This window comes from Diadema setosum, chromosome 10, assembly GCF_964275005.1.
Source record: "Diadema setosum chromosome 10, eeDiaSeto1, whole genome shotgun sequence".
NCBI classification, from domain to species: domain Eukaryota; kingdom Metazoa; phylum Echinodermata; class Echinoidea; order Diadematoida; family Diadematidae; genus Diadema; species Diadema setosum.
The window spans coordinates 21,616,508-21,638,304 of record NC_092694.1 but is presented as its reverse complement, the minus strand read 5'-3'; the positions used below and the strand labels follow the sequence as shown (position 1 = coordinate 21,638,304).

General features: G+C 38.8%; 1 protein-coding gene across 2 annotated transcripts in view; it reads right to left on the bottom strand.

The window, feature by feature from the left end:
• The window catches only part of LOC140234356 (rho-associated protein kinase 2-like), a 124,113-nt gene that overhangs the window by 26,924 nt on the left and 75,392 nt on the right, over positions 1-21,797 (bottom strand). The window contains exons 6-22 of one of the 2 annotated variants that reach the window (XM_072314414.1): positions 21,663-21,740; positions 19,642-19,817; positions 18,656-18,740; positions 17,939-18,083; positions 17,191-17,329; positions 13,224-13,315; positions 12,640-12,799; positions 11,842-11,860; positions 8,374-8,412; positions 7,588-7,728; positions 6,736-6,816; positions 5,119-5,334; positions 4,379-4,544; positions 3,848-3,954; positions 3,322-3,451; positions 2,705-2,844; positions 1,466-1,650 (exon numbers count right to left, since the gene is read on the bottom strand). In XM_072314414.1, coding sequence (XP_072170515.1) covers positions 1,466-1,650; positions 2,705-2,844; positions 3,322-3,451; positions 3,848-3,954; positions 4,379-4,544; positions 5,119-5,334; positions 6,736-6,816; positions 7,588-7,728; positions 8,374-8,412; positions 11,842-11,860; positions 12,640-12,799; positions 13,224-13,315; positions 17,191-17,329; positions 17,939-18,083; positions 18,656-18,740; positions 19,642-19,817; positions 21,663-21,740 — 2,099 coding nt within the window. Of the gene's footprint in view, positions 1-1,465; positions 1,651-2,704; positions 2,845-3,321; positions 3,452-3,847; positions 3,955-4,378; positions 4,545-5,118; positions 5,335-6,735; positions 6,817-7,587; positions 7,729-8,373; positions 8,413-11,841; positions 11,861-12,639; positions 12,800-13,223; positions 13,316-17,190; positions 17,330-17,938; positions 18,084-18,655; positions 18,741-19,641; positions 19,818-21,662; positions 21,741-21,797 lie in introns of those variants that run through there. The other variant, XM_072314413.1, reaches the window with a different exon arrangement.

Below are 21,797 nucleotides of genomic sequence, written 5' to 3'. Positions count from 1 at the left end.
CAGTAGTACAATGTACAGGTAATAGTAAAAAATACTTTTAAAGCATCATTATTGCTTTACAGTCTTTGGCGCAATTCATATACTATTTTGTTTACACCAAAGCTAATTTTAGATATTCAGCATAATTCTGGAATGAGATAAGTACGTGAAACAGGTGTACCAAGATGCTTTCAAGTAGGAGCTGACTTGTATTCAACAGTGATTAGTCTTTTATTTTTCTGCATACCAACATGTTTACAAAATGTTCATTTCACCCAAGTACAGGAGAAAGAGATGTGGAATGTGATAGGAACATAAAACAGGTGTACTGGAAATGTTTAAGTGTTTGAATATCTTCAATTGTTACATTTTAAAACATTTAATAAAGTACCAAGTGATGATGACAGAGTCTTTTGTTATAGCTTGGGCTGGAACCAGGTGCTTGCATGGTTAGCAACAATAGTGTTCATATTTCATTTCAGGCCAGGTGAGGGTCTTAGAACCAGTTGCCATGGTGATGAATGGCTATGACAACAAACTTTGGTGCTCTATACCACATGAATTACAGAAATGATTGTTTTCTGCACTAACATACATCATGACATACAATATGCAAGGCATAATAGCATACATTCATTGTCATGGAAACTGATTCTAAACAACCTCAGGTAGCCCAAATATCTGTGAACACAAAAGCTGCTAACTAGATTGAACAAAATACTGTGACATCCCCTGCATTCAGACGTGGGCGCAGTTTGGAGAGATTGTGTCTTTTTTTATGGTTGACCGTCCACAGGTGCACTGAAATCCCCCACTGAAAGGGGGACAAAATGCACATCTGGTGGTTTCAGCTGTGTGTTAGGTCACCGTAGGTGGCGCTGTAGGGCGCTCGATTGCAAATAGTAGTTCTTTGCCACCACATTTCGAGCATGCGCACTTAAGAGGAAAATAGTTGTGCGAGAGATCAAGGTCGGTCCCCCGCCAGAATTTTGTTGCCGGACTCGACAAGCTTGCCGGGGGAGCGGGGAATGTCCCAGATGAGCGTTCAGATGACGGGATTGCTGGGGAAAGTCCTGGCAAACGGGACATTCCCGTGAAGTGGGGGTTCGTCTGAACGCACAGGTAATAGTATACTGAAGTGTGACATCAATGCCATTCATTGCCATGGAAACAGGTTCTAAACAACCTCAGGTAGCCCAAATATCTGTGAACACAACAATTGCTAACTAGATTGAACAAAAGACTGTGACATCATCACTACAGTACTCTATTAGTGTCACAATCATAAACACAATTTTTTTTTTATATGAATGTAACAATTAAGCTACAATAAGACCTCATGTTAAAACAAAAAAACAAAAAAAAAACTTTTTAGAGTGAACCCGTATACTGCTTTTCGTGTGAGTGGCATCTTGATATCAATATTGTAGCTCATTCAGTGTATGAAGACCACTTGTACTAAGACAGATCTGGCCCTGCTCCTCACCTCTTGGCCTTCTCAAGAGAGCTTTCCAGACTCTTGTTCTGCTCCTTGAGAGAGTTGAGTTCATTGCGTAGCCGCTTGACGTCGGTCTGGAGGGAGTTGGTCATCTGCTTGGCGGCCTTGAGGTCGTTCTGTGTGAACCTGTGTCGCTGCTCTTCTTGTTCCTGCTGAAGAACTTTGTCTTTCATCTGAAAACATCAAAGAATCTTGTCTCTCCAGTTTTGATGTCATAAGAGGAAATTCAAATCACAGAAGATTACAGCAATTTTAGTCTACCGTAGATTTACCCACTTAAATCTCTCTCTTTAACTCCTTTAGCTCTGTAAGTACAGTCTGTTCCCATCACCCCTTTCAGACTGAATACAGCAGTTTCAGAGTTTAAGACTAGCACATAATTAACATCTCAATTTATGTAAAATTTTCCTAAAACACTTGTCATATTCAATTCAGGTTTCTAGCATGAATTTATTCTTTCATCTACAATTCAGCAACTAAAACTTTCAGTCCTTCACATAGTTGTAATTGCATAACCTACAACTCTGCGGAAATTTTATGAGAAAGATGTCAAATTCTTCCCTTTGAACTCAAGTCATAAAAAGATATTTAGTGAGCAAATGGGGAATTTGCAGGGTCACTACATCATCTTACTGAATGCTTTCATAATATGAAAAAGCTTGGCAAGTTAAAGCTAAGTGCCTTGACATATGAAAGGCTGATGTCTTATGAAATTAAACTTTCCATACTCTGTTTATTTGATTTACTCTGTTTATCAATGTCAATGTAGAAAGGATTTTTCACTTTTTACTGTTCAGAAGGGTTGCTGACTTTAAAGGGACTGTATAGTATTGGTTGAGGTGAGGATTTAGCTTTGAATGTTTTGCGAGATATTTAGAAACCACTCTATGAATGGTTAAAGAATGATTTTGAAATGACCGAGATATCTAAAAAATAAGGTAAAACAAGGAGATCCAATAACAGTTTTGACCTGTCGCATTTTATTAGGATTTTTTTTTTTTTTTTTGGATATCTTGGCCACTTCAAGACCAATTTTCATCAAATAAACTGTGAATTCTTCTATGAATTACATATTCTTTCATATTTCATAGGAGGTTTCTCATTATCTCACAAACACACAGAAAAAAAAGTTGGAAACCTTTATCTCTATCTGAACCAAAACTACACCATCCCTTTAAAGGTGAAGTCCCAGTTTGTGCTGTGTGTGTCCCCCGATCCCTCTCTCACCTTTTCTTGTTCAGTCTTGATGGTTTCCTGTAGTTGTTCAATCTGTTGCCTAGCCTGCTTTAATTCCACCTCAAGGATAGAATTCTCCCTGTCTGCTTTGTTCCTCAATTCCCGCTCTGTGATCACACTCTTTTGTAGTTCTGGAATAAAAACAGAAGGGAGGAACCAAAATCAAACGTGAAAACACAGTGGACAAGTTCACATCTATTCATCAGTTGTTTGTTTGCTTTTTTTTTCTAAAATATAACTGGTGTGAAAGACACTTGTTCTAATGATGAAAATTAACACTTATTCAGGATTGTTCGACTGACAACTTATTCAGAAAATATTCTTCAGACTTGCTGAAGATCTTATACACTAATACAATCGTCTGTATGTCGTATGTCGTATGTCGTATGTGGCAATGGTCCTCCGTCACTTGTGCTAATCTTCATCTCTGATTAATCTTTTTTGTTTTTGAATTTGTCGCTAAAATACACATATAATGTTCATCACTATTGGTTTCATAGTACATGTATCTGTGATAACCAATCTCCCCCCCCCCCATATCCTGATTTCTTTAAATGTAACCATGCTTCCAATTTGTACCCCCTTGAATACAGTCCCATTCATCTTACCTTCCTCCTGCGTTCTCGTGATCCTCTTCTTTTCAGCATTGACGGCGGCCATGGCAGCTTTGTGATCTAGCTCGTTCTGCTCGTGTTTGTGTTGTAATGTCTTCAGGTCAAACTCTAGGCTTGCATTAGTCTGACAGAAGGGGGAAAAACAAATGTATATTCAACAATTGACAATACAGATTGATTTACTTAGAACAAAGCTTGTGGAGATTTGCAAGGCATTTAATCATTTATGAATTGACGGCAAATCAATTTGAATGGCGCTTATGTATTGATTTGATATAGGATGACAAGAGTATGTTTTCAGTAAACACTACTTTTCTTTGAACTATAATGTTCCTCTTCAATTGCAGAAGCAACTGAGATGTGGCCTAACTGCTACAAAATTAAAAAATGCACATTATGTTGTTATCAATACTTAGTTATCTACACCTCAATGAAGTCATAGAGTTGCAGGGTGATCAAACCAATATTACACCATAGAAGAATGGAGTGTCCGTAGTAGGTAGGGAGTAAGAGGTCTTACCCTTTCTAAGATGATCTGTTTCTCCTGGAAGGTTTGCAACTTGGCAATGGAGCGGCTCTCTGCTTGCTTCAGCTTGTTCAGCTCAGATGTCAGGTTCATATTTTGCCCTGAAGGGAGACAGCAGTGTTTGTACTTTAGTTTCCTACCCTTGCACAAACAAAGGCTACACTCCCAAAAAAAAAAAAGTAAATTCACATCATAAACAATAATTTGCTACTTTACAAATTATAGTTCAGTAATGAGTGTGTGGGGGCCAACCATACAATTGTGGGTGTAATAAACAGCTACTGCTCTATGTGCATGGTCATATGACCAGAATAGGGGTTCAGTATTGGTCAACTTCTCAAAACTGTCCTATACAGCACTATACTGTAAAACGAGGAATGTTTGCGTGCATTTTAATTTTCGCGAATTTTGCGAAAGCCGAGATTTGCTACATTAAAATGCATTTGGCACAAGAAGTTGAAGGCCCTTGTACATTAGAAACTTTTTTACTTGACAATCGAGGCAATTATCATGGCTGCAGCTCACTTTCAAGTTCTGACTTGAGGTCCTCCATACGGATCCGCCCGCTGTGCTCCTCCGCCATCTGGGTCTGGAACTTGATGAGTTCCTGGTCCAGGGACATCTTGTTGTTCAGCTCCCTCGTGTACTTATCTCTCAGTTCATTTAGTTCCTGCTCCAGATGGGCGTAATTCTAGATAGATTGAGACAGAGAAGAAAATAATCCAGTGAGAAACCATGGCGAGAATTTTCATGCAAAATGAATGTAAAACCCTGAAATCAAGATTGCTCCAAACAAGGCAAGCAACTTAAAAGTGTATGAACAAATGAACAAAATAAAGACCTGAACAACTGTACAGATAAAAAGACGGACGAATGAATACATTTCAAATGAATTCAAATATACAAAGAAATAAAGGAAGGGCTACACAGAAGATATTAAAGTTTTCCATCCATTATTGAGATCCAACACTTCTTAAAACACCATCTGGACCAAGAGTCCTTGGCAAATATAGCTATGTTGATTAATGCTAGAAGTACTGTAAAAGTTGTTAGTTTTGTGTATGGATATTTTCGCAGAAGAGGAGGTCACAGACATTTTCGCGGATGTTGTTTTCACAATTTGACACCAAGGCTGTTGGAAGTGCACTAATGCCTGTCCATTTGCGATGCTTTTGTGTGTTGTTAAATCTGCCACACAACAGCAATTTGCTAAATTCGTGACAATTAGACCGTTGTGAAAACAACACAGGGTACTGTTAACCCACCTTCTGGGTCTCTGTGACGGTCTTCTTGGCCCTGGCATGGTGGTCAGACTCCGTCTGGAGCTGCTTGTTGAGGTTATCCACCTGGCGTTCCAGCATTGTCACTTTCTCCACTCGCAGCTTGAGGTCCTTGATGTGCTTCTCCATGTCTGTCTGCTGAGAGACCTGGCGCTCCAATCGATGCCTCCCTTCCTGCTCCTGCTCCCAGCGTCTTTGAAGCTGGAGGTTGAGTCATGGTGGTGGTGGTGGTGGTGGTGGTGGTGATGGTAGTGATGGTGGTAGTGGAAATGTTAGTGGTAGTGGTGGTAGTGGTGGTGGTGGTGGTGGTGGTAGGGGTGGTGGTGGTGGTGGTAGGGTTGGTGTGTTGTTAATGGTGATGGTGATAGTGGTGGTGGTAGGGTAGTGGTAATGGCGGTCGTGGTTATGGCAATGGTGGTGGTGGTGGTGGTAGGGGTGGTGGTTATGGTGGTGATGGTGATTATGATGGTGATGGTGGTGATGGTATTGGTGGTAGTGGTGGTGGTGGTAGTGGTGGTGGTGGTGGCGGTAATGGTAGTGGTTGTGGTGGGATGTGGTGTGGGGATGCGCACAAGATGGAAAAGTTTCCAAGTCAACACCTCCATTCAGTTAAACTTATAATCACAAACATTTGACTTTTAAATTGGGTCAATTCATGATCAGTTTTACAAGAAGCTCTTTTGTTTATCGTTTTCCCTTAGAATGTACTTCTATGCTTATTTTTTTTTAAATAGAAATTCTTTGATATTGCGATATAGCACCACATAAATAAGAATAATAAAGATTGCCAATGTGTATGTGTGTTTTTTCTTTTATTCTAAACCTTTCACAGTATCTTGTTTTATGAAAATGTACTACAGAGAAAGTAAACTGTAGTTTTGCACTTCTCATTAGAACATATTTGACATTGATCTCTGAAAGCATTCTTGCACCCATCCTGCTACAGTACATCAGTGAGTGATACTTTTAGCAGGCACTTACACTTTTGAGTGATTTTCTATGATTATAAATATAGTCATTACCATCACATCATTGTTACTATCATCAGAAAACAATGAGGATCATCACTACTATCATTCACATCAATTCACATAAAGATTCAATTAACTCCACTACCTTTATATCCAACCTGGCACACCCTATGCATGTAGTTACTATTTTCTGTCATTGTACAAATAGCTGTGATGTAAAACCATGCGCCTAAGTTATTTGCAAGACAGGACGAATGACCACTCTCTCAGCATAGGTATAAACTTTGTCATTAATCAAGGTGATGAAAGAGTGAAAACCTACATACCTGTTTGGTCTGGGTGCTAATTTTTATGCCAATGTGTATTTTAACCATAACTGGGAGGGCTTCAAGTATGCCTCATAGTTGATTTATGCACTGACATAACAAAGCACCTGACTCATTGCATAACCAATCGAATCACCTTTTCTTCTTACTCTGGAAACCCCCTCCCCCTCACCCCACTTGTAACCGAAAAAATGAAAAAAAAAAAAAAATGAAAAAATAGTTTTATATCTAAATAGGTTTAAAGGTGTAAATATTTGTCTTTGCCGCCCTCTACAGTGGAGATGGAGGAAAAGGAAAACACAAACCTCTTTCATTTCATGCTTTTGATCCATCAACTGCCTCTCGCGTTCCATGAGTTTGTTTTCGATATGATGCTTGTCGCTACTCTGTCAAGACAAAGACAATAAAAAGAAAAATAGAACACAACAAAATGTGAGTTGGCGTGTAAAAAATCATGTCAAATTTGATTCAAGTCACAGAGAAAAAAAAATTTTCCGAAAAAAAGGTGACCTAAAACAAAGTGCATGCCACACACAAGTAACAAAATGCAATAGGCTCATTTAATACAATTATGAGAATGCTCTGCAAGTTCATTTACAGATTCAGAAATAGATATTCTGGGCTCTTTTAATTTCAGAGAAAATTGTTGAGGTCCTGGCATAAAAGACAAACAACCTTTCATAACAGGGTTTGTTTTTTTTTTTGTTCCCTCAAATCTGACAGCTGCTCCCAATCATTACACCATGATTACTCTCTTTGCAGAACATCACGGCAATTATGGAGCAGGACCCCCAGTCACATTGGTTGGGGTGATAATGGTTTTAGCAGAAGACAACATATCAAAACAAAATCTACTTAGCTCAAGGAGATAAAAAAACAACAAGCAAACAAATGCAATTCAATGTCTTCACGCTTCTTCACAAATGTTTTATCTCCTCATTCAGCCGTTAGACAATCATGCTTACTACTAATTAAACCTTGAGTGAAAAAAAAATGATTTCTACAGGGATTATCTACGAAACTGTTCAAAGGAAATAAAGGAAGAATATGACTGTAATTGTGGAAACTTAGTCTTTTGTTACTCAAGGGCATAGGCATTAAGGGCAAAATGGAAAACTTGGTAAACGGAACTCCTAAAATATGAGGCTTCTACATACCTCGCTCTCAATGTCTTTCTTGAGGCGGTCCATCTTGGAGGACATGTGCCTGTTCTTCTGGTCCAGGTCCTTGTTTTTCCTCCTCTCGCTGTCCAGCTGTTTCTCCATGGAGTGCACTCTCCTCTTTAAGTCCTCAAACTCCTGCAGGACACAAATCAGATTGTGCAATAATATGAGTGGGGAGAGGAATTAAATTAAATTTTAATTCAATTTCATCTCATCACATCACTTTTTTTTCAGATACATTTACAAATATGACAATATAGTCAAAAGTATATAAACATCCATTTGTCAGTAGGGAAAAAAATAAGGTAGTGAATGGCCTATATCAAACTATTTGAACAACAAAATCATTTGGCTATTGGAAGAGACAGTCTCACCTAAAAGATAAGCTCATAAAAATGTGGGCCACTCAATTAATCACAACTCCAAGGGGATTTGCAAGTCTGGCAACACAAGTTGTAGATCACCACACTGTTAATGTTCCTGTTTCAGGCTGACAAATTTCATTTGGGGAGAAGAACTGGCGGTATTCATTTCGAAAGACTTATTATATATGTTCAAAAATAAATGCAAATTTATCCTGCATTATGATGAAGAACGACATATTTTCATGGGGGAAAAATTGTTTAAGTGATGAAATGACTGCTTGTCAAAGTTGGAAAATTCACCAATATATCTGCAATATTCCACACTCTTATTTTTTTTTTCCAGCTTTAAAAGAAACTTTATTGTTCTCTTTTAACAATTCAAGCCAACTAGACTGTACAGTGGAAACAAACTTACAGGACCAGATGCCTGTGTTCTTATTGGACCATCCATTTCCTTTGCACCACCCTGAAAAAGAAATGGAGTACATATAAGCTGTGTTCCAGAATTTCATCGAAAGGTTTAGGATGAAATGCATGTTAGGAACTGCGGTGTATGGGTTAAACTCACTCAAAATTATTGCAAAAAAAATCATGCTTGCCAAGGAATACTATATACAGGCATGTCAGTGCATTCAATGAATAAGTGCTTGTGAAGCTACATGGAAATGACATAATATGAGTATAATGAGTATACAAGTGTGTGAGTACAGTCTCACATAAAGATACATAATACATACGAGAAAATCTGTACGAGTCAATACATGCATGGCTAACAAATATATTGCCTTCATTCCAACAGCTTTGCTGGATTCTTCTGATGCAGAACATAGACCATATGCTTCAACAAAGCCTAGTGGTAAATTGCATGATTGCACTTAAAACACACAGAAAAAAATATCAGTTTCTAAGCTAATCAAGACGCTATCTTTCCTATTTTTCTTTTTTGCTTTTTGCACATTACAGACAGTCTCAAATTCTTCAGGTTCGTTGTGTAACAAGCAAGAGTGCATCAAATCTACAAACTACACAGCAGTAACATATTTCCTGATGTATAAACTTGCAAAGCAATTATGGCCATTCATCTGCAGTGTGCAGTCGCTTACAACTTGCCCGACCTTTTTGCAATCAATAAATTTGCACCAGAAATGCAACCTTCATCTTCCTGTTGATTAAGTTCATTATCTGGATCACCAATCTACATACTGAACTTTAGCCCTACTGCATAGGGAAACATTTCATGGTTCATTTCTGTATTTCACACAATGTTATAGTCCTACTGGACCTGTCTAACTATGCTATGGGTGCAAATAATAGTTTAAACAGACAGCCAGTGGCCCTCAACCTTAACCATTTTACCAATCATTTTATAGAAAGAATTGTCTGTATTCTGTCCTTCTTACCAAGTCATTCTCCATATGATTTCAGTGGAAAAAGTCGTAGCTACACTTTGTAAACTTGTAAACTGTAAGCAGTCATACAATTTACCATTAGTATGACCTTTCACCCCTATCATTCTTTGCATATATTTGTTGTTCTATTTCTATCCTTTCTATTCAAGCATATAACCACTGGACATTAACCGCTGAAGTTTTACCCGGAAATTAAACTTTTAGCCCAAGTTCAGAGACCTATTGACCTTTGACCATTGGGGATTTAGCTCAAACCTCACATAGCATATCTAACCCAAGCAGAAAGTTAATGTGTCCCTGGGTTTTGTTTAAATCATGTTAACATGATCTGGGGGTATACAGTATACATTTACAATGATAATGGACAGTCTGAAAGTACAATGACCCTTGCGACTGCAGCATAAAGACTAAAAGTAGACATACACTTATGATGTTATTATGTAGGCATTCATATTGTTATTGCAGTCATGCGACAGGTTATGACTCACATTCGTTTGAGGAAAATTGGAAGTCAGATGTCCACAGCAAAGTGGTCAGACAGCCCATGCCGAGTTAGAGACCATTCACACAAGAGGAAAATACACACAAAAAAAAGGAGCAGAAATTGCAGAGTGTTGAAAGAAGCCAGACAAAGAGATATACCCAAAGTGAAAGAGAGAAAAAAACAAAAAGGAATGCAGTATATAAACAAACAGAGTGGAATATAATACACCTCGGGTGAGATTCATGCTGAGATTTAACTGGATGTATTACATTGTCAGTCACATTTCTTCCTCTTCCTTTCAGCCAGGTCGTAACATTTGTCTCATGGACATCCACATTCCCCATTACTTCCCCACCCCCATAAAAACCCCAAACACTCAATATATATTTCTACTGTAAATAGCTTTTCTACATCAGCACACAATTAGTTACATGTACATGCTGCATATCACTGCTTTTCATTTTACATGAGATGATGTCCTACTACAGTTCATAGTTGCATTTTTTTTCTCCCCTTCCCCCCCCCCCCCATACCCCATCTAGGATAACAGTAACAATATATTCTCAAATTGGATTGTAAATTTATGGAAAGTTCAATTTACTCTCTGCTATGACAGTTCTATTCCATTACACTTTTAAAAAAGAAAAATAATTTTTCTTTTCGTTAATTTTTCAAACATAATCAAAATGGGATAAATAGTCTACTGTATTGAAAGATGATACTGTTAGTACATGTATGTTTTAATATTATATAGATGATGACTGCCGGGGAAGGGAACATACCGAATGTTCCATCCGAAGGGTTTGAAATGCTATTGAGAGACTTATAGCCTCCCGAAATAGCATTTCAAACCCTGAGGGTCGAATATTTGGTATGTTCCCAACAACAAAAGTCATCATCTGTTATATTATATGGGTTAGTCAAATACCATCATTATCAATTGATTTCACGCTCTGAAAGTGGTGCATCAAATCGTACACCGACCGTACCTCACTGATATCATGGTACGCTTAGCGTAAAGGTCCAGCACGCGCACAACGCACTCGATTGCACTAGCTTGCGCAGAGCCAAATTCACTGTGCGTGCGGGTATTTGTTACGTGAAAATGTTTTCCCATGGGAGAACAAAACAAGAATGTTCACCCATGGGCGAACATAACAAATGTACCTCCATCACGTGACTGTGTTTAGCCAATCACTAACCGGTGCTTGACTAACCCATTTAATATAAAGGATTATTGCTACGGAAAAGATATGCCCAAGCTACATGTAAGTCATATGAAAATTAAGCCAGTATGAGAAGCAGACAGGCAGATCGGTAACAGCAAACATTCTTTGGAACAATTACTTACAAAACAACAGCAAAGACAAATGACTGTAAAATGCACTATGTTATGCAATTTGTCCAATTTCTACTCTTTAAAATAAACTATTCTTTTCAAAAAGCCAAAGATACAGAAGTTTGCAAGCAGAATTTAACTTCATTTAGTTTTTCTTAATTTTTGTAAGATGTGCTTCTGACATCAGATTCTGTGCACTAAGTGAAAATTAATTCACATTCACTGATTCACTTCTAGTACTTGACGATCAATGTCACATTTTCACTAACATGTGATCTGGAGTTTGTGGGCAAAACAACTTGTCTCATGGACTCTTGCACCTCTAGCAAATATACACAAAATTTAGAGTAAAACAGATAGAATATCAGGTAAATGTGATATCAAACTTGAGAAAAAGCAACACAATTTATCAATCTAAATCTTGTAAAAACAAATATCTAAATTTCATAATTTCTTTTCTAATTCCAAACTGAATTGTTTGTACAGCTAGTACTGATACAGAAAAATATTTGATCTAAAGCCATTCATTAGTGGATGGGATCTCAAACAGGTACATAGCATGCAGAACACAGCACTCAAACACCCTTTCACAGCACTCTTCAGTAGGGTTGAATGGTTATGCAAAGAAATGCTTTGAGCATTCTCACTTACCTCTGTTGATGTAAAAAGCCTGCATACAGATGAAAGGGAGAGAGACAGAATGAGAATATCTGTCAGTGCATTTAACCCCCCCCCAAAAAAAAAAAAAAAAAAATGCGTTGTTTGAAATATTTCCACTCCACTGAAATTACAGCTGCCAATCCCCTAAAAGTTTAGCATAAAAACTTCCTGTACAAGGAGAACATGTATATTTCTTCCACATTCTGAATGTGCTATAATGTTAGCATTTATGTAGATGATTTGAGGTGGTATTTGCACAATGCATTCACACAGCTAGTGACTGCTAGGTGAATATCAAAGCGAATTTTAAAGTGCGCTGAGTACATATGACGTTTCTTTATTCCCAGTTGGTGAGGCACTTCACCTATTTTCAGAGTGACATAATGCATTATCTTGTCTGATGTATCAATTTATGGAATTCATCAATTATGTTCAAACAAAGGGTGAACTTGCATAGACCTGGTGACCAGAATGGTCTGTCAATTACCATTTGGGAAAGCATCCATTTCATTATTTTGCATTATAATTTTTTTTCCATTGCTATTTCTAAATACCACTTTTGCTGTCAGGTGGATGTGCTGGCAAGCACCCTTCATAAGGATTACTTGAATAATCATTACATCGCAGATGCTTGATCTCGGTGAATTTTAAAACCAACATACCCTCTGCTGGTACAAATGACCTTTTTCTGTTCATGGGCAAAGTGGAACCCAAACTGGCTAGGCTTATTGTGATCTGACTGTGCTATCAATATACCAGATGAAACCAGAACAAAAGACAATAGCCCACCTGTTGGTCTTGTTAAAGGTGAAACCAATGAAGGGCAGGTTGTTGCCGGCGAATGTCTTGGGCAACTGAAAGCTCTCCTCCGGGTGATCCTCTGCTTCGATGTCATCAAAGTTGCTGGTGTCGTCATCTTGCTTCAGTTCTGGTACCACAGGAGGTACAGCTGGGTAGGAGGAGGAAGAAACACACACACAAAAAAAAAAGTTTGTGATTGTGATACAAATTGAAAAGTAGTATCAGGACTACCAACATTATACAAATAGTGAATGGTGAAGAGTGTGATGGTACAAGATTTCACACAATGTGTAAGATACAGGCACTCTGAATTGATCTCAACCAGATGTTGAATGAAGATTTCTGTGTACTTATCAAGATGAAAGGACTTTGACTAAAATTTGATGTAACAGAAAAGACAAAAGTGGAAGAAAAAAAATCCCCACCATGTGAAGATGATTTGACGATACAATCTGTAAATGGTGCAAAATTAAACATGATGAAATTAATATTCACTCGATAATAAATGAAGTACTATGTCATTTGCATAGTTGGGAAAGATTGAAAACAGAACATAAAACTGTTGTACTTACTGGTCCGTATGTTGTCATACGTCCACATGTCATTCCTGAAAAACCTATGGCTCTTGATTTCATCTATTCCATGTCTACCTAATCTTGTTTCCCTGTATAAAAGATAAGAAGAAAAAGAGAATAGTAATAGACTATGGTACAAATTAACACAGATCATCAAAGGCACCTAATCATCATTTCTTCTGCATTTTGGGAAAGAAAAAAAAAATACTGTATAAGCTGTTATACTCGCGAGGGTTTAATTTTCACAAATTTTGTGAATTACTGTTGGACCGCAAATTTAACAACACGCGAAAATGTCACCATGTGCTGGTGTAATAGTGCCCTTACGACAGCCTTGTGTCAATTCGCGAAAAACAACATCCTGTGAAAGTGTATATGACCTCCTCATTCGCGAAAATATCTGTACGCGAAAATAACTGCTTACACAGTATTGATTTAGTGCACATAAAAGATGCAGAAGAATGAATAAAAGTCCCAAATGTGGAGAATAAAGTCCACATGACACTATTAAGATAAAACACAGACTTTCATTGTATTTGAACCATATTCCTAATACAGCTGTGTCCCATTAAAGGGTGTCAAGAGGTTATTGCCAGCTAGTAACAAGCCCACTAGAACCAAGCTCTGCTTGCAAACAGTTACAGTAATTCTTTGCTTCTTACTGACAAAGATGCATTTTCTCTATGGAGAGCTACACAAGTCCATCAGCCTTAGCATTTCCTTCAAAACATTTCTCTCTTTTATCAAATGAATGACATACGATAAATGACTGGTTTCTCTGATCCTAAAACCAGCAATAGAGAGCATCCACTGTCCTAAACCTAGCACTGTTACAGATTTCACATGACACGTATCACTTCTACTGCCAGTTTGTAGCATTAAATATGATACACATTCCTGTGAATCACACAGTCTTGTGTGCAAAAACCACACACACCTCATTAGCAGCCACTCCTCATGGAATAGATCATAGTTACAATCCTTTATTTTTTTAACACCTACTGTATAGGGTATTTAGAGCAAGTCTAATTTTTACCAATCAGGACATGACAATTTCGCGAGAGATTAAATTTGTGGTCAAGGAGTACAATAATAAACAGAGAACTATACGTGTGCATGTCACATTCATGTCACAATTAGAGTTGATACTACTGTGTGTTGTTAAATTCGCAAAGAGCACCTTACTCGTGAAATTTGTGAAAACAAGAGCCCTGAGAAATATCTGGTGTACATAGTACCCAATTTGGTATAAATGAAAACTGTAAAACTTCTGTTCAGATCATATACACATTCACACATATTGCATTTGAAAATATACTGGGCATTATTTTTCTTCGAAATAAGCCCTCCATGGGCTTTGGATCATTAACTCTTCAAATACTTTTTCACAAGGAATAACATTCTAGTCATTCTCATAATGTCTGACAGAACCTTCACTTGCAGGCTACCAAGGACAGATTTGAAACTTGGAAGACAGGAGCAAACAAAAATTTAAAAATAAAACAACTGGTGTTGACCTGTGACTGAACTTGGCAAAGCAAAGTCATCATTAGCCAGTCACACTGTTTTCACATCAGCATGAATAGACCCAGCTGTGCCGAAACACTAGCTAAAAATAGCACAGCAGTGCCAAGATCCTACCCAGAAAGAAGGGGTGGGGGTTAGAAAGGATAGAAGACACAACTATAACCAAGACAACTATGACTCAAGCACCACAGCATCACTCCATTGTGTTCCCCTCTTCTCCTGTACTCTATAAATTAATGAGGCTACTTTCCAAGATTAATGCGAAACAACTTAACTGAATGTAAATGTACATTAGATATAATTTTATATCTTTTTATGCTATCAAAGGGATGCCAACCTTGTAAACAGCACTGCAGTATTCTGAGGGCTGGAAAAGCACACTTTCTGGTGGAAAAACGGGGTTTTTTTTAAAACATCTTTCCTGTAATAGTGATGTGTGGTAATTAGCATTTACCATGAAACCTGCAGTATTTTTGACAAAAACATACAAAATACTGCAAAAAAAAAAAATAACAGTTGGCATGTCTGCTATTTATCTGTGTGGTACCCTGCCACAAGTCTGTTGTGTATTTTGTCTATGCCTTGAGTCTCCCCCTTGCTCCAGGTCATATGTTGCATTGCTTATTGACATTATAAAAAATGCTGAATCCCCCCCCCCCCCATCCCCCACCCCCAAAAAAGAGAAAATATAACACTCATTTGTTTGGACAAAACATTTGTTTGGACAAACACACGTCGCACAAATACACTTTTTTCCCTCAATCTTGCCTAAATACTGAGGATTTTCTGGGTTAAGAAAACAAACAGCGAGAGAATTTCACAGAGTAGAAGGAATAAAAATAGGACTAAACATAACTGGTCTCTGCTACTGTTGTGCCAGATAGATAACTTAATGTATAGAGCAGTTGTGTGTGTTGTATGTGTGTGTGTGTGTGTGGTTAACAAGAGTTTGGTTGATGGCAGCACTCATCCTTGGACCTTTTTTCGATCAAAACTTTTGAAGACTTCTCCCTACCCCACCCCTGAAATCAGCCAACTTGCTTAATCTGTGAAAACGTGTCTGGCACAGCTCTCCCATGTCTGTCGTGGATGCAGATATGTGCTCATTTGTTCATTTTCCCACTTTTTTTTCTTGTTTTGTTTGTTTTGTTTTGTTTTGGCTTTTTTTTTGTTTTTGTTTTTTTTTTGGTTTTGTTTTTTTGCTTAAATGCATGCACATGATGACATGAACACATTACCTATGTCAGCATGTCACAGTGATTCAGACAACCACTAATAAAACATGCTAACAATGCTTTCCTCTCATCATACAGCCACCTTTCCAGCACATGACTCTTTCATTTCTAGTTTGTGTGCTTTAAGTGCTGTAATGAAAATAGACAGACAGAATAGTGACTAAGGCGTAATGGTGTTTACACACTCCACATGCCCAGCACAACAAAAACTCACTATCGGGGTATGTAATATGACTGGGCACTTGCTTGTAAATGTATTGGACTCTTGCCCAAACATCCATTCAGGCAAGTGGAAAAGTGTTGTCTTGCTTTGGTCTTTTTTGTTCTTTTGTTTTGCTTTCACTCTGTACAGACCTGCATAAAGTATACAAAGTAAATATTTCAGTATTTCACCAAGAAAGAGAATCCAGAGGGAAGCTGCAAGGAGCACAGAGACACACAAGGCACTAGGTTCAAAATTTTAAACTTCAAAAGATGTCATAGCGTGGGGAGACATGGGTGGCCCAACTGAATCGTTCTTTATTTGCTGCCCACTGGGGGGCAATCGAAAACCATGAGTAGTGCAGGTCTGCTAGAATACAACTGTCTGTCAGCGAACGTGTGCATCAAAGCAGATAATCATCTGGAACGTTCAACTCCAGTCAAGATCCTTGCTCTGTGCACACATGTATTTACATAGAGAGCACTGATAAAGCTGCACACAATTCATTAATAGGATTCCCGAACCAGATGCAAGTCGTGCCAGCCTCCCCACTGCATGGTACCCCCACACTACCAGGTCTTCAACAATCCACATTCACCTGAGTATCAAGGGCCCACCAAAGCCTCAGTCACAACCCACCATGCATGCTTTTAGTCCATACATTTTTGGCCAAGATCAAGGCATTCACATTTTTTCTGAAAACATGGAAGGGGGGGGGGGGGGGGGGAGAGGCAAGAGCAGGGAGGGAGTATGTCAACCCGTATATACTTAGCATGAATTCATAGCCCTATCGCAGCAAAAGTTGTTCATGTCCTCAAAGTGTTATGGCCTGTCTGCGTGGTCCAAAATCCGTACTGCGGCGGTACTTACTATATACGGCTCCCATAATTTTGCCCACGTTTTTGCAAGTAGACAGCACGCACTTGCACATACGGCGAGTTGTGACCGAGGCTTCAGTGACTTGATTGTACTGATAAGTGGGAGGCAATGAGTCTCTTACCTATCGGTGAGGAATTTGCATATGAGATCTTGGGCTGGTCCACTGATACTGATGTCGTCCGGGAAGGCGAGTGAGTTCCGGTGGTCCATGATCTTGCTGTATGTTCCAACGAGGGAGTCAGCATAGAATGGTGTGTCGCCTACAGAGGGATTGACATGTAGAAAAACATATTGATGAAATAGGTCACGCCACTCTCACTAAGTTTTCATTTAATTATCATGGCTTGTTTTCTTGTAAGTACTGCCACTGTGTTACGACAATACCAATATCGTGGGTTGGATATTGATGGTGAATAAACATGAGTTGCACTTCTGGCAGAAAATCAATATACCTCAATATCAAATGATAAAATCATAATCTAATCAAAAGACATCTTTTACACACCAACTTGTGGATCAGAGAAGTGTGCTGCTGGAATCACCCATACACAAGTTCACCAACACACCACTCCCTGTGGACCTAGGCAGCTGCCATGCCACTTTCTGGGGCACATATCTGCTAAATCTGGTAACGGTACTCTCTAGCTTCCTACCAGATATGAATTTGTGCACCAGATAGGAGAAGAGCTCTGTGGATCAAACATGCATACTGCTGAAGGACACAAGAACAGAGCTTGAACCCTAGACCTCTTTATACAAAATACAGCACACATTACACTGGACCTTGACACCTCCAAATTTGTTGCCAGTGTATTAATATTGATAGACATCTTGGCTTCATGGAATACATTTAGTCCAGGGTCACTTACCAACCAGCATTTCATAGATGAAGACCCCCACTGACCACCAGTCACACTCCCGTCCATAGTGACCGTTGCCTGCTTGAGACTTGAGTACTTCAGGTGAGATGTAGTCTGGAGTTCCGACAGCTGTGTCTGACCTCACCATTCCATCCTAGTAGGAGATGGGAAGACAAATCATATTATATACAAGATTGATACAACATATTGTTCACGACGTCATTCCTTATCACCATTATCTTCGTCACTGTAGGAATAGCAATCACCATCACCATCATCATGACCATCACCATCATCACCACCACCACCACCACCATCATTATCATCATCATCATCACCACCACATTAATATTCATCTTCATTATCACTATCACCATAATAATATTGTATTGTTTTACATCCAATTCCACCAGTGATATCTAATGCATTGATCTATTCAGTCCAAAACTTATGTTTTGACTGCAAAATTTTCAAAAAGCTATTAATTTCTAAATTCATACAGGATTCTTGAATTGCCAAACCATTTCAAAACATTCTCTCTCAAAGTGGCAAAGTTTTGTTCCCTTCTTTCTAATTTTGTGCAGATTTCAACTAGTTCCATCTAATCTTTCTCCAATATAAGATTTGTGGTGAAATTCAGAGTGGCCAGTTTGATGATGAAAAGATGATCATTTCAGCAGCCGAGTGCAGCCAGGACTCGACAGGTTAACCGCTTCTCCCCCTTACCTTCTCCATCTTCATACACGTCCCAAAGTCAGCCAGCTTGAGATGGCCCGTTCCATCCAGAAGCATGTTGTCTGGTTTCACATCCCTGAAAAGTAGGCACAAGATGGATATGATATCTGGAGAATGGCAGCTAATACGTCATCACTAAACTACTCAAAAATCATCAATGACTTAGAAAATACATGTCCAGGAAACTTGTTGTGATGCGTTTTCTCAGTACGAGAATGCAGTACGAGAATGGTGCAGCAACCCTTTATTGCATACTTGTGAATCATCTACCACATTTTACCCTGGGTATTGTGTGTCATCAGCTGTGATACTGACTTTGAATATCACATTCGATGAATAAAAAACAGGGCAATACAAAATATCCTTTAATCTTTACAAGCTCAAATGTTGCCTAATTCAACAAAATCAGTGCTTTTACAATTTGTAGTACAATTTGTGAATCCTGTACTCTCTGTGTCGATATAACCAAATGAATCATAACAACAACAGCAGGGCTGCCAACTCTCACGCATTGAGCGTGAGACTCACGCAATTCAACCAATTTTGACTGTCTCACTCTGATAAACGAAATCTCACGCTAACCCCTAAAATGGAATGTACATGACTACAAAAATAAATATACCTCTAAATACTCTGATATTCCGTATATCGATATGCCCAAGCCCAAAATTTCGAAATTTTCCCGCTTAACCAATAATAATCGTTTTCGGTTCGCGCAAAGACGAGCTATTGGATTACGAGCGTAGCTTGTACTTTTGGCAAATTACAGTACATGTATGGCTTTGACGTGTGCTTTACATCGCTTTACATACACTGACTGTGTACGTAGGCTGTACGTACGTACGGCCGCGTAGCAGGCCGCCAGGCGCTAGCCAGGAGGTCGCTCCGTTCCTCGCAGTGTCTCATGCCAAACTCTCACTCAAGGTTGGCAGCCCTGCAACAGCCATCACAAAGTGATGTGAGAAGGCTTGCCTCACCTATGTATGAAGCCCATAGAGTGGATGGCATCCAACGCCAAGACAACCTCCGCCGTGTAGAACCTTGCCCACTTCTCTGGGATCTCGTAGTTGCTCATGAGGTTGACGAGATCACCTCCTGGCATGTAATCCATCACCATGTACAGGTATTTCTCATCCTGAAAGGCATAGTGGAGCTAGAGAGGCAAGAAATAACAGACAAACAAATAAACAAACCAAGAAAATCACAAGAAAGATAACAGGTGAAAAATGTATTCCTATTCGTGAGGAAACAAAGAATAAATAGTGGTAAGGGAAAGAAAGTATATGTACCTGTCAAATACCTACAAAGGACGGTGGAAATGACTAGTACATGCATACTTGTGGAAGCAACTGCCAAGAAAAAAAACACACAAACAAACAAACAAAACAAAGCACAAACAAACAAACAAACAAAGACAACAATTGGAAGTGCAGAAAAAAAGAGTGGTTTAAGAAAAGCATAATGTTTCCTACACTTGTAGTTCTGTAGTAATAGAAGTTGGTAAGTGCTGATGTTCTAGATACCTAGTACTAGTAGCAGCAGCAGAAAGAAGCTGAAGATAGTTAGCAAACAGATGTAGTCATTATACTACCTGAGAGGTGGGGGTTCCACCTCCATGATGCTACATAGCATATGTATGATGATAAGTGCATGCACCTGTGGAAATATGTAGTTGTTTCAGCAATATCTCTACATTGGTACCTGATTTGATATAGAAAGGACAACATTAAGATTTGAATAAAAAAAATGAAGAAATATTTATAGGACAAAAAAGATAACACAAAACACACGCTCATATACAACCTCACAAACAAAACAAGAGTGTAGCGTTTGAGCTTGACAGTTGCTGGTATGTTGACTGTTTGACAAAAAAAAAAAGCATGGAGACAACAGATGTGCAAGAAGTTCTGGAAAAATAGTTTCCAGCAATCACTCTAATCAACAGGTGTGTTTGTCATTCCCGCTCCAGCGATCAGCTACATTTGGGAGCATCACAGTTCATGTAATAAACAACTCATTGAAGATGTTGTAGTTCTGTTGCATCATGGCAGTGCCAACAAAAAACAACAAACAAACTAAAGTGATATGCTGATTGAATAACAAGTTGTACTGAATTTAATGTATTTTTTCTGTCTTGCCCCCCCCCCCCCCCCCCGTCTGTCTTTCTCTTTTTCTGTGGCTCTCGAACATGACTCATATATATGCAAAGCGTTTGAACATACTCAAATGCAATCGCTTCTGCAGACAAGAAAAAGAGGGAAAGAGAGAGAGAGAGAAAAAAAAAGAAAAAACTGAACACCTGCCACCAAGTGGCATGTTAAGGCTCTTAGAGTCACCAAAAATGACAGGATTCCCTTCTCTTGGGGGACTTTCCCCCTTTTAATAGCATGGAAAACAGAACCCTCGAAACGTGCCCACCATTCACAGCGACAGGTGCTCCGGCTAGGCCTGTTCCACAGGGACTGGGCACCAACCAAATCGGGAAGTAATTGGAGCCCCATATAATAAATGTTCTCGCATTGGAGAAAGTGAGGGTAGGAAAGGGTGAGAAATAACCCCCCAAACTTCATGCACTCATTCACTCACAACTGAAGACTCGTAATTTGGAGTGACTGGAAAAATACAACATGCAGAGCAAGTTCCCAAAGAAGTGCAAGGTGCATTCAGAGATGAAAAAAGAACATTAGCTAAAGAAAGATGAGAATATTTATTTCTATTAAAAATTCACACTTGTCTCTTGTGTGAATGCCTCCTTATCACTTTTTCCAAGTCTTGTGTTATGTACAACTATCACGGCAACATTCAATCAGTAATATAGAATATCTGGATCTTGCCATGCTTATTGCAACCATGCCAAGTTTCTCACTAGAGTTTGATAGTCTTTTTGTGAAATAGGATCAAGAGCTCTAAGAAGACTGGTGTTGAGCCATCTACTTTGATTACAAACCAAGTTGAATGATACTTGACCTCTACATGCAATGCATGATGGGATGCTCACCTGGACGATCCATTCGCTGTTAGCATGCGCCATGATGTCCCTTTCCTCCCAGTAGAAGGCTGAATCTGACCTCTTGATCTAGAAATAGATAGCAGCATGAAGAAATTATCGTAATTTAAAAAAAAAAAAACTTGC